This window comes from Oncorhynchus masou, chromosome 17, assembly GCF_036934945.1.
Source record: "Oncorhynchus masou masou isolate Uvic2021 chromosome 17, UVic_Omas_1.1, whole genome shotgun sequence".
NCBI lineage: Eukaryota > Metazoa > Chordata > Actinopteri > Salmoniformes > Salmonidae > Oncorhynchus > Oncorhynchus masou.
Genome location: NC_088228.1, coordinates 10,541,198 through 10,553,215, shown reverse-complemented (window position 1 = coordinate 10,553,215; position 12,018 = coordinate 10,541,198). Strand labels below are relative to the sequence as shown.

General features: G+C 39.7%; 2 protein-coding genes across 3 annotated transcripts; both read right to left on the bottom strand.

The window, feature by feature from the left end:
- On the bottom strand, positions 1–2,900 carry LOC135558145 (regulator of G-protein signaling 21-like). 2 transcript variants are annotated; one of them, XM_064991883.1, is made up of 4 exons: positions 2,827–2,900; positions 2,434–2,513; positions 1,979–2,145; positions 1–1,049 (listed from the first exon to the last, which is right to left on the bottom strand). In XM_064991883.1, exons 1-4 carry the CDS (start codon positions 2,835–2,837, stop codon positions 879–881), a joined length of 429 nt encoding a protein of 142 aa, XP_064847955.1. In that variant the 5' UTR covers positions 2,838–2,900; the 3' UTR covers positions 1–878. The 2 variants fall into 2 exon arrangements, with proteins under 2 accessions (XP_064847955.1, XP_064847954.1); XM_064991882.1 differs by lacking the exon at positions 2,827–2,900 and having other exon boundaries at positions 2,434–2,590.
- A 3,590-nt stretch (positions 2,901–6,490) lies between these two features.
- On the bottom strand, positions 6,491–11,236 carry LOC135558424 (regulator of G-protein signaling 8-like). The gene is made up of 5 exons (XM_064992219.1): positions 10,902–11,236; positions 9,435–9,533; positions 8,961–9,022; positions 8,207–8,373; positions 6,491–7,146 (listed from the first exon to the last, which is right to left on the bottom strand). The coding sequence occupies exons 1-5, from the start codon at positions 11,021–11,023 to the stop codon at positions 6,886–6,888; spliced, it is 711 nt and encodes a 236-aa protein (XP_064848291.1). The 5' UTR covers positions 11,024–11,236; the 3' UTR covers positions 6,491–6,885.
- Positions 11,237–12,018: the final 782 nt, after the last annotated feature.

Genomic DNA, 12,018 nt, shown 5'->3' with positions numbered 1-12,018 from the left:
ACAGTTGCGAAATCCATTTTTGGAGGTATAGATTAATGATATGTACCTATTGAGTCTTGACAAATATAACTCACAAATATAGTTAAACTGCCAAAATCCATCAGAACCCCAAATATTAGCTTATTTTACTCCAATGTTGTAAACGTTGTTACATTTCTTCAGGCCCAATCCTCAGCTTTTTACCAAAACAGAGGAGAGGTTTCCCACTTTGTTATTTCAATTAAGGATTGCCACACATTAAAGGGATAGTTCACTCTTTTGCATCACTATGATACAATACGTTTCCACTTGCATTGCTACATGTAGCCTTTTCCTGCAGTCAATGACCAAAAGCTCCGTCGTTGGCCTCATGGGTGGAATGTTATTCATATATTTAATAATTTCATCATTAATAAAGATTATTAAAAAAGACCAACAAAAATCCGGTATTTCAGTTTTGCTATATTTCAGTCTTATGTGATGTATATAAAGTGTAATATTAGGATACAAACTCAAAACTGAATACATTTCAACTCTATATCTGACATGGTGCATGTGTCTTCTGTTTTTTGTAAGCCCATGACCATGTGTGTGATGTGTATACTTTTGTTTCAAAGTAGATTTGTTTAAGACTACCAAGAGTCATTCCGTGTGACCCTGATTTAGCCCACTGCCGTAAAAAGTTAAAATGTTCTAGCCAGGATATTCTGGACATCGCTAAACTACATCCCAGGTAACAAAACCCTAGGTAAATTGAAAATAAGATAACACCTCCAAAAAGTGAACTACCCCTTTAATCTAAGTGGTCCTCCATGGATGAAGGGACTATATATATCTTGCCAATCTGTGGTACATAAAAGGTTGAGAAACACTTTTAGAGTGTTTGTCGTTTGAGAGAGTCACCTTGCTCCCCTCAGCATATCCTGGTAGACGTCTGACTTGAGGAATCGTGGGTAACAATCCCTGGCCATCAGACTGTAGATCAACTTCTGTGCCGTGTCGAAAGAGGTCAGGCTCGGCTGAGAGATGTTCTTGGTGATATTTTCTCTGGTCCCACAATCAATATTGATCTTTAAACAAGACACAATGTACAGTAATATGCATTTCTTTGGTCTTTCTTTTTTCATTATATTGATTTCTAGATTTATCTAGATCTTATGTCTACTGACTACACAGCTCATACCGATTAAATATCTCTGTAATAAATCTCTGCATATGTGCAATGACAAGCATTACCAGGTGTAGATCCAACCAGGTCCTTTAAGGAATTTGTTAATTTTCAGAGAAGTTTGTTATATCAAATAGTGTTGAAATGTGGAGTTTTATACTGTTTTACCAGATTGTGATAACATGTGTCAAGCATGTCAGAGTAGGAGTGCTGATCTAGGATCAGTTATCTCATGGACCATTTCATCTTATTCATTATAATCTAAAAGGATAAACTGATCCTCGTTCAGAATCAGCCCTGGGTAGGTTACTTTCTAAATGTAATCTGTTACAGTTATTAGTTACCTGTCCAAAATTGTAATCAGTAATGCCACTTTTGTATTACCCAAAACTCAGTAACGTAATCATATTATTTTCAGTTAACTTTCGGATTACTTTCCCCTTAAGAGGCATTAGAGGAAGACATAAATGATCCATCAAAAGCATTTGGTGTGTCATCATAGTCATCTCTGACTTGTGGTCAGACTCGCTCAGGTGGAACAAACTTAACCTTGCATCTTTTTTCAACACTGAATTGAATGTCATTGAGAAAACGGAAATGTGTCATAATGTATATTTTTTTCTTTGCAACATCCTTCCTGAATTTAAAAGCAACCCAAGAAGTAATCATCTAGTTTTCCAAAAGTATCTGTAATCCGATTACAATATTTTTGCAGGTCACATGACTGATTAGTTTCTTTGTAATCAGATTACATGTAATCAGATTACATGTAACCAATTACTCCCCAATCCTGTTCAGCACCATGATACGTAGTCCCAGATGGTTACCTACCTGCCTCGGTGCTTCACATTCTACAAACTCTGAGTAGATCCTGTTTGCAGATGAGATCATCTCTGGAAGAGACGTGATGTTCTTGTACTCCTCACAGGCCAGCCAAAACAGAATATTCTCCTCACTATACTCGGATTTAAGGAATTCTCGGAAAGCCACCTGCCCGGCTGGAAATAGGGAGGAAAATGAAAAGGAAAAATGCAACATTTATTGGAAATAGGAATTTCTCATTGTTTGTTATTGTTAGAAAGTATATGAACATGAGTTCTGATAAAGTCAGTAATACTAACTTGATACATTTTAGTTACTGGTAGTAATACTAACTTGATACATACAGTTACTGGTAACAGACAATAATAATTTCCTATATCCGATATCCTCCGTAACTAGTTTAGCAGGCTTGGTGATGCCTTTCAGACAGGCAATATAGTAAAGAGATGTAACTTCGTCCTCACGTTTACAACCCAGGAGTTTGTCCACAGACTCTCCCCAAGTCTCAGCCTCTTCAAGCGGGTCCTTGGGAAAGCAACAAAATCTACCCTTGAAAAGAGTGTTGAGATCCATCACTAGCGCAGTAATCAGTGGTTCTCAAAACACAATATCAAATCTACCTCACACCTGGAGAGAAAATAGATTAATATCGTTTTCATCAATTCGTTTTTTTTTTTTTTTTTGTCCAGTCAACAGAGCATCAAAAATTCAAATGACCTGTTATCCAATACATTATATATTTATATCGACTTAAATCCAAAAATGGACATACGACACTTCACATTTCTGTAGCAAGTTGTAATTTATATTGAAAAATTGAGTCATTCATTTACAGAATCAGACATAAAGAAACTCACTTTATTGCCATGGCTGCGTTGTCTGTCTGGGAGAGAGAAAATAGTTCCTGCCAGTGTGAAGCTGAGATTGGGATTGTTTTGAGGTGAAGGAGTTAAGTTGCATGGACTGATCTAAACAAGGCTCCCCTTGGAACACATGAAAATCAGTATGCAAAGTGATGTTTGGAGAGAAGGTATATAAATATTAGGTGAGATACACCTGTGATTCAAGGAGTGGCCCTTATGCCTTCTGTTATATCCTGTCCACCTCAATATCATCTATAGATATGAGGATGAAAGGCAGAGTACATAATCCTAATACAACCCTAATGTCAAAAGAGCGTACAATGAACCGTTTCACCACATTATTTCCCAGTGGATAAATACTGCACAGTAAAACAAAGTGCTTCCAAAATCTCTTTTAGATAGTCATCCACAGGCATTTAAAACAAGATTCATAAAATAAACATACGTGGCTATATATTATTACAGAAGAATAGTCAGCCAGTGTGGGGTTCCCCAATGCATATATTTTATTTCTCCTTTATTGAACCTTTATTTAACCAGGTAGGCTAGTTGAGAACAAGTTGTCATTTACAACTGCGACCTGTCTGATGAAGCCAGTCGACGGGAGCCTGGCCGTAAACGAATAGAGCATAAAGGGAAATGCCCTGCGTCCTGTGTATTACACTGGATTTGCATATCCGTTGTGGACTATCACATTCATCTCAAGGACACATGGACAACAATATGGTATGCTATGCACTGGGCTGCACTCTGTGCATACTGCATATTATATATGTCTGCCAAATCTAACTCTACAATACAACTAGGCTTCATTGGCTTTTGTGCGAATCAGAGCATGTACATTGGAGTTACTAGATGATTTGTGTGCTTTTGAGTGGTGCTAAGTATTTAACATCTGGTGGAGATGCAGGGTCAAAGGTCATCAACAGTTGCAATCAGTGCAAGGTATACCCTTTCTGCCTATAGGAAACCCAACCCCATGTGGGTCAGACACGTGATGTATTGTTTAATGAAGATAAAAGATGGTGTGTCATGGTATATGAAGACAGTCTTCATGGTGTACGAGGACAGTGCTGCCTGTGTCGCTCACCTGTCCTGACCCCCATATTGTCATCCAACCCAAGACCTAATATTCTTCCAAAACAAAACCAGGAATGTAAATCTCACCAGGTGATGGAAAACACCACAACGATCTCGATTTGCATCCGTGTGGACAAACCAAGACTAGGACATTTGATTTTCAAAAGAGGTGCCTGTCTCGCACAGTGCTTAGAAGTGTTGTCATCGGTGCACTTCAGACTCCGAGACAATGTTTATTGCTGATTTGGTTGTTATTTATTTAGGTGGGTAGATACAATGCCTCCTAACAATACATAGCTGGTTAATTCTGTGGTTGTTATTTATTTAGGTGGGTAGATACTATGCCTCCTAACAATACATAGCTGGATGTTTCTCATTGAAGTTAACCCAGAATAGTTGGCTTTGAAAGCATCCCACACAAAAACAGAAATAGCTTCCATGTAGATATGACATTGTGAAATGTTTATTATACCAATAATGTACAGGTGTTACACTTATACTAGTGTCTTCCTCTTCCAACACCATATCACCTAGCTGCCATACCTAGCACCAGGAGTTTTCCCTAGTAAGCAGATCACACGGTCAGGTAAAACTCCAGGCCCTAATCATGAATCGTAACAAGGGCCAAGAGTTTTTGCCCAAGAAATACTCCTGTCCCACACTGTGGTTAGGGAGCCTTCTCTACTAAGCCACAGTGAGGCGCTGTGTGTCCTTGTCGGCCCCGAACCAAGTTTATTTTCCCAATGTGCTGCAACAATGCCTGCCCGCCCGTCTGTGTGAAAGAAATATGAATGTCTATTTAAAAAAAGTAGAGTAAAGGATTTGAATCCTACAGTGACGGTCTTCATCCACTCCTGGCACTGTATGCCTCCTCCACTATAAGTCAGTCTTAGTATCACAGTCCCGAATGGCACAGCGGTCTAAAGCACTGCATCTCAGTGCTGAAGGTGTCACTACAGTCCCTGGTTTGAATCCAGGCTGTATCACAACCGGCCGTGATTGGGAGTCCCATAGGGCGGCGCACAATTGGCCCAGCGTCGTCTGGGTTATGGTTTGGCCGGGGTAGGCCGTCATTGTAAATAAGAATTTGTTCTTAACTGACTTGCCTAGTTAAATGAAATAAAAATAGGTTAGAATCAGTGAGGGTTAAGGAAACCTAGGCCATGGTTAGCATTCATGTATTAAATCAATGTTACTTGGATCTAAATATTTTATCATGTTGTTTTTGTCTGAGGGGCATATGTATGCCTTGGGGATGTTACCTCGTTATTTCCTAAGGCAAGTCAAGCGTTGCGCTTATTGATTTCTCTATTCGGAGGATTCAACATTGTTGTGAACTGTCTAGGAATTTTAACTAATAATAGTCCTTGATATTTTAATGTCCAGGCAATGCAGTTTTTTAAACAGACTGACCAAACCTCCTTGGTGAAGATGCCATGGAGTCGGTCGTGGATGTCATTTAACTCCTACAGGAAGGGAAACAAGTTAATCACTTTGCTGTGATGAATTTAACAACAGCATTGTATTAAAGAGATTGAAGGGACAAATTCGCAACCTATTGTGCAAATTGGAATCATATTACACGAATTGCAACAGATTTTTTATTATGTTTTTTTGCAGGACGTAACATATCATAGGGAATGGATGACGTAGTGCACACTTTTGACCAGAACCCTACGTAGTGCACACTTTTGACCAGAACCCTACGTAGTGCACACTTTTGACCAGAACCCTACGTAGTGCACACTTTTGACCAGAACCCTACGTAGTGCACACTTTTAACCAGAACCCTACGTAGTGCACACTTTTAACCAGAACCCTACGTAGTGCACACTTTTGGGGGGGACCTGTTTTGGCTCGTGAACGTTACTTTTAAAACTACTGGCTGAAACGATACTTTTATAACACATCTTTCACTACACATTTTATTTTATTCTATTCTATTCTTATTTTTTTTTCCACCATTTCAATGAATACAAGTCAAAGCATTATGCATTCCAACGCCCTTTACAAGCAGGCATAAAGATATTCATTTGAGGCATTCTGGTCATGCTGCAATGACAGTAACTCAGCATGAGACGACTGTATTGCTCCAAAGGCTAAAGGAGACCCTGACATGTGTTAATGACAGAGAATAAGCCCACTAAACCCAGGGACTATGTGAATTATGCGTACGCTTCCTCCCACCGCATACACATTTGAAAGGGAAAGGTTGCGTGCCAAACGATACTCTGTTCCCTACAAAGTGCACTACTTTTGACCAGAACCCTACGTAGTGCACTATATATAAAATAGGGTGTGATTTGGAACGCTGCCATAGACTCAGTTGGATCACTGGCAAGCTTGGCATGATTACATATTTGTCTTTGGAAGGAATACTGTATGCATACCAATGACGTGAATAATTCCAATCCTGGAGTGGTTACTCACTTGCTTGGTGAGGTCTATAAATGTTTCAGTGATCTGGGATCCTTCCAGATCCTTCTATCAACCCTTCTGACTGTGTAATGCACTACCATTACGTTTTTGTCTCTTTTGACATGATTGAACCGTTTGTAAAAAAAAAAAAAAAAAAAAATGTTTTTAATAATATGTTGTTTATTCCAATAATTACTCTCCAGACAATATATACAATTTACAACTAAAAGCCAACATAACATATTATTATAATAAATTATTGAATTAATACAAGCAGTGGCAAGACATTTAACGGTAAACAAGATGAATATTGCATATTAGTATTCTTACACGGTCTGTTCATGTTTGCTGTCTAGATGGGGAACATTTTAATTGATAGCTGTAAAGTCAAATCTCTTCAGAAAGTCTCTCATTAAAAAGGTACAGATTTCCACAATCACACAACTAGTCAGCGACAGGCATTGCACTGCAAGGGAATTTGTAAGGGTGCGTGTGTGTGTGTCCGTGTGTGTGTGTGTGTGAGTGTGTGTATTGTGCTACTCTCGGCTTACGATGCTACAACCAGTCAGAGGAGTCGCTGGTGGCCTCCCCTCGAGGCTCATTGAAAACGCAGGACCGTGACCTCCGGCGGTACATGGTGGTCCCGGGGCCTTTTCTCTTGGTGAGGTGCAGGTAGATGTCTGACGTGAGGAACCTTGGGTAGCAGTCTTTTTTCATCAGGCTGTAGACTTTGCTCTGCGCCGCATCGAAGCAGGTATTCGTTGGCGAAGCCATGGTCTTCTGGATGGCCACCTTCGAGGCATAGTCGATGTTGACCTACAAGACAAGTGACACTATTATGAGTATGTTGAGTGGATGTGGCTAATCAACCCTTAGATATGGTGATATGGTAATAGCACCACCTTTCCTTCTGATTGGCTAGGTGGAAGTTTCACTATATTGTTTAAACCAATCAAATCTACTCTGATCTCTACAAGCACACAGGACGTTGGATCTAGTGGTACATTTTGAGATTGGGCCAGTGTGTGCCCAAAGTATGTGTCACTTTACACTCAGTTTAGTACCAAATGCATTCTATTGGCAAGTTGAACTTCTTTCAGGTCAGTCAGTGGAAGAGAGGTCAAAATGCAGTCGTGGAAGGTGAAGAGCTACAGTTTATGGCTGGCCCAAGTCTCACTGAGGCATTGTTTTGAGTTGACTTTACTCAGAGTCCTCCATATAAGTAGAATGTGGTGTCCATGTGACACTTTTCAGTCTTCACATGTCACTGTCCTTGCAGCACATTGAACACCAGACTGAAAAGGCGTGTGGTTTTGAAGTCATGCTAGCTTATTATCTGACTGAGCGAATGTCTTGATCTCAAACTGAAAGTGCGTGGGTGTTTATATCACTGGTTCAGTTGCTGCTAGTCGTAGAGATAGAAGACCACACGGTCACATCAGGCTTCATCCAATGCTTCCTGTGGGTATAACGTCGCTATGCAATGGTCATGTCTGTCTCACTAGGGGTTTAGAGCAATTTCTAAATCACATGGTTCTCAGGGCTCTTGTTCTTGCATCGTACTCATTGTAACTTCTGCATAGTTCCTGTGCATAGTTTATAAAGGTCACAGTATGTATACCAGTGAATGCTGATGCATCTAATCAGCCATTCTTCAAACTAGATCAAGATCATAGAGGTGCAAAGAAGATCAAGTTGTATCTTTCTTTGAATAGTTTAATAAGTCCAATTGACCAAGCATCAGCTTCAGGGAATTTATATTGATAGGGCCCACAGTTTTTCCATTGCCACTGATAAAAATCCTCCAGCAAGGCCTATTTGGTTTCATTTCTCGAGCACTATATATATAAATATATATATATAAATATATATATACCTCTTTTGGGGCCTCGGCTTCAATGAAGACAGAATACATGTGCTTGGCTTTGGAGATGAGCCGGATTTCCGAGTCGATGGTCTTGTACTCCTCACAGGCCAACCAGAACTCAATGTTCTCCTCACTGAACTCTGTCCTGAGGAACTGAGAGAAGGACTCCACTCCGTCTGCATCGGGGGAGAAGAACATACTCTGGATTCAACGAGGAGGTCTATGTGAATGAAGATTAGCATGTACTGTTACCAGAGCAATGGCCACAAAGGGATCTGCATTGTGCCCACTTGAGGCTAATGCTGTAGATGTGTTACTGTGTAAGCACCCGATTGATTGAATTCCAGACTATATTCACTGAAAGACATGCCTTATATTTGTTTAGGCTACTTGTTTATTTTTTATTTGTTTATTGTTTATTCATATTCATAATATAAATTCCAATGCTCTATAGATTCCAAACCTGCTCTCAATGAAAAGTGGGAAAGATAATATTAAACATTCAACCACTGATCTCTGTGACACTCTAGACCAAAATGATTTATAGCTGTAAGAAAACACTCTTCAATAGACATATCAAGAAGTTAGACAGATTTGAACATCTTACCAAACACTGAAAACATCTAGTCAAATTCCATTGTTCTTCTCTAACCTTTAATTTCCCAAAAGACACAGTTTCTTCCCATTAAAGTTGTGCTTTGAACAAAAATGGTTTAGACTCGCAATTTGTGAATAAATGAGATATCGCTGACTTCCATCTCACCTGAATGTCTGATCAGATCTTCAAAGGAGTCGCTCCATCTCAACGCTGCCTCTGGTGAGATGCTGAAGAAAACAGTCAGAGATATAATTTAAGTCCTCTGCTAATGATGCTGCATTCATTTGTTTATATATCTTTCGGGTTGATCCTTTTGAAAGCTGACTGTGGGCCATGTTTAGATCCTGTTGTTTCCCTCTTGTATTTGGATTGAGGAAAAGTAACTGCATATCGCATGAATTTAAAGGGATAATTCAGCTAAATTCCATATTTAGCTTCATATTCGTCTCCTTGAAGTAGTATTTGGGCGATGCTGCTTTCAAGGTAAGGTAACAATTATCTAAACATGTGAAATATACCTTTACGATTGAAAATGCTCTTCAATACAAAATGGGCATCTGGGGCAATTAAACATGTCAGGTTATTCTACGGGGCAATCTCTTTCCATTGCTTTGCCTTTACACTTGACTGATGTCTTACTTGTTGTTGGTGGTGGCTGTCTTTTTTTCTGGACTGATGTTTTCATGGGAGCCTGACTTGGTCAGCAGAAGGCTCAGTCGGCTCTTCTTGTCTTTCAATCTGCAACCAGAAGGAATGAACACTGGTGACTCTCAGAAGACACATACTGTAACTGTACATAATGATAGTACATTCTGGATTATTCCACAGCTGTTGAATCATAATGCACAAAATCACTAGCCCGGTGCCAGATCTGTTTGTGCTGTCTTGCCAACTCCTACGGTTATTGTCACGCCAAACATTGTTTGAGTCGACAAGACGCCACCAACATACAGTAAATGGGAACCAGGCTACAGAATCACAACAACAGAGGAGTGAACCAGACATTTTGTTACTCGTGCTGAGGACCTTTTAACATGGATGTTCACATGAAAACTGAAAAAAATAGTCCCTGTTCTTTCTTTTCACCTTAGGTCACATGACATAAAGGTCAACAGATCATGCAGTGTTTCCCCGAAGGCAGCAGTGGCATCTCATTTTTGGATTGCCCTTGAGAATACTAGCAAAGCACGATGGCATCAGTGAGCTAACCAACATTCTGAAACTAGAAACCAACCACCAAATCCTGTCCAGAAACACAGAACAAAGGCAAACACCAAGGAGAAATGTCCTTCTGCTCCTCAACTCAGACAGCCACAGAAAGAGCAGGACTTTTAAGAGATTTTGCAAAGACAGGAATTCACGGCGACAGCAACTGAAACTGTGTCGTGAAACTATCATTCACAACAACTTCTATTTCCCTGTGTCTCTAATTCCTTTCTAGGTTGTATTATTCAACTGTTTCAATAGTTCATAGATGGATTTAACAGTGTCACAATTTACCCCCATCGCGTAGAGTCATTTCATTTGCCTCACCGTTCTACATCAAAAGTATCAACAAACTGAGACAGCTACAAACTCAGTCAGCTACAAATGACTCATTAACGCCTACTGTAAGGCTCCAGTTGTCTTGGCAAATACTCTGACGCAAATAAAATGAACCAAGATACATAACTCAGAACTGTTCATTTTAAGGTGTCACCTTAATGAAGAAATGTTTGTTTTCTCATCTCCAGCTATTTGAGGCCATGGAAATGGCTTTCAGGTACACATGTACAGTCTCTGTAGAAACAAGTCAAGCATGGTGCTATGGCCAACCCTTTACATCATGAAGTTGACAGCAACACTTAAAGAGTGGAAGAATAAGTCACACTTAAAGAGTGGAGGTCACAATATCAGATTGCATATTCATATTAAAGGTATACTTTGCCTGTCTTTCTTCAATTCTTGTTGCGCAATGCAAATATAGGAAGTGGCATTCTTACAAAATGTAATGAAAGAAGGACTTAGAAGCTTCATAGAATTGTTCAAAGACACAAAAAATCAATTGCTGCCTTCAATAAAATAAAAAGGATCAGAAGATTTCAAGTGAGAAAAAAAATTACCTACCTGAAATTACTAGCTTTCATTCTCGGTGCCAACAAGTCCTCAGGACAGAGCATTTTGAAGTATGCTTCCTCTTTTGGGGCAAAAAAGTTCAATTGAGGAAACAGAAAAACAAGTGTTTCCATTCTAGCTTCCTTCTAACTTTAGCGTATATGAAAGCAGAGCACAATCGGTTCTCAGTGCTCCTTTAACCCCATGGTTTGTCCCACATCTCTTTTTAAAGCTACAACAAACATTTCCCCAGCACCTTCCACGCTACTTCCTGACCTAGGTAAACTACTCAGTTTACCGCATCATCAGTGACAGAGAAAATCCCCCCCACGCTCAACATCCTGCTTTAAACCCGAGCAACTGTGAACTTCACAGAATACAATTGCTTCCTATTAGCAGATAAACCCTGTCACTGTTATGACCACCCCAGATATCTGGGGAGTTGTCTGACAATGCATGATCTAAACAGTGACTGAGTGTGGTACTCGGATTATGTTGTCGCACAATATACTGTAGATGTCATATCAGACCATGTGTCTGTAAACTGCTAAAATGAACAGTGTTGCATCATATAAAAAACAACACACAACTAACATTCCAAATTAACATTATCACCCAATGAAGCCACAGAGGCTTTAATACTTCACAAATGAAAAAACACACCCCCTCATATTGGCATAATACTAAAGGATGGTGACTTTTCAACCTCTCAAAGTGCAAAGAACTGTCATTCCCTTAGACAGAGTAATTCTGTGATTCTGGTATATAAGATGGAATGAATAGTTAAATGGGTATGCATAGAGGATAGGCTGAGTATAGACCCGGCGGTTTCCAGGGCAACAGGCACCTTAATATAGATAGACAAACTCACTGTGACATGGCGGAGAGCAACAGGGAGTAGGTGCCCTAGCAGGTAAACAGAGACAAATGTGATGTCTTTGTTTAAAGGCAAAGAAGAGGAACAATAACAACCAAAGAACAATATAGTTGTATGCAGCAAACACAGACCTCGGTCCTGGTTCATAGTACAGTATGACACCACACCAACGACCTTATGGTACTGTAACGCACCATCAGTTCTCTGTTCACAGTATACCAGATAAGTTATACTCATGCCATCTTAATAATC

Excerpts from the sequence above, each read along its gene's own strand:
- LOC135558145 (XM_064991882.1), bottom strand. The coding sequence starts at position 2,542 with ATGGATCTCAACACTCTTTTCAAGGGTAGATTTTGTTGCTTTCCCAAG. Across the intron at positions 2,146-2,433 it reads CAAACTCCTGGGTTGTAAAC|CCGGGCAGGTGGCTTTCCGA; the intron begins GTGAGGACGAAG and ends CCCTATTTCCAG. Across the intron at positions 1,050-1,978 it reads AATGTGAAGCACCGAGGCAG|ATCAATATTGATTGTGGGAC; the intron begins GTAGGTAACCAT and ends TCTTGTTTAAAG.
- LOC135558424 (XM_064992219.1), bottom strand. The coding sequence starts at position 11,023 with ATGGAAACACTTGTTTTTCTGTTTCCTCAATTGAACTTTTTTGCCCCA. Across the intron at positions 9,023-9,434 it reads ACAGCCACCACCAACAACAA|CATCTCACCAGAGGCAGCGT; the intron begins GTAAGACATCAG and ends TGTTTTCTTCAG. Across the intron at positions 7,147-8,206 it reads AAGCCGAGGCCCCAAAAGAG|GTCAACATCGACTATGCCTC; the intron begins GTATATATATAT and ends CTTGTCTTGTAG.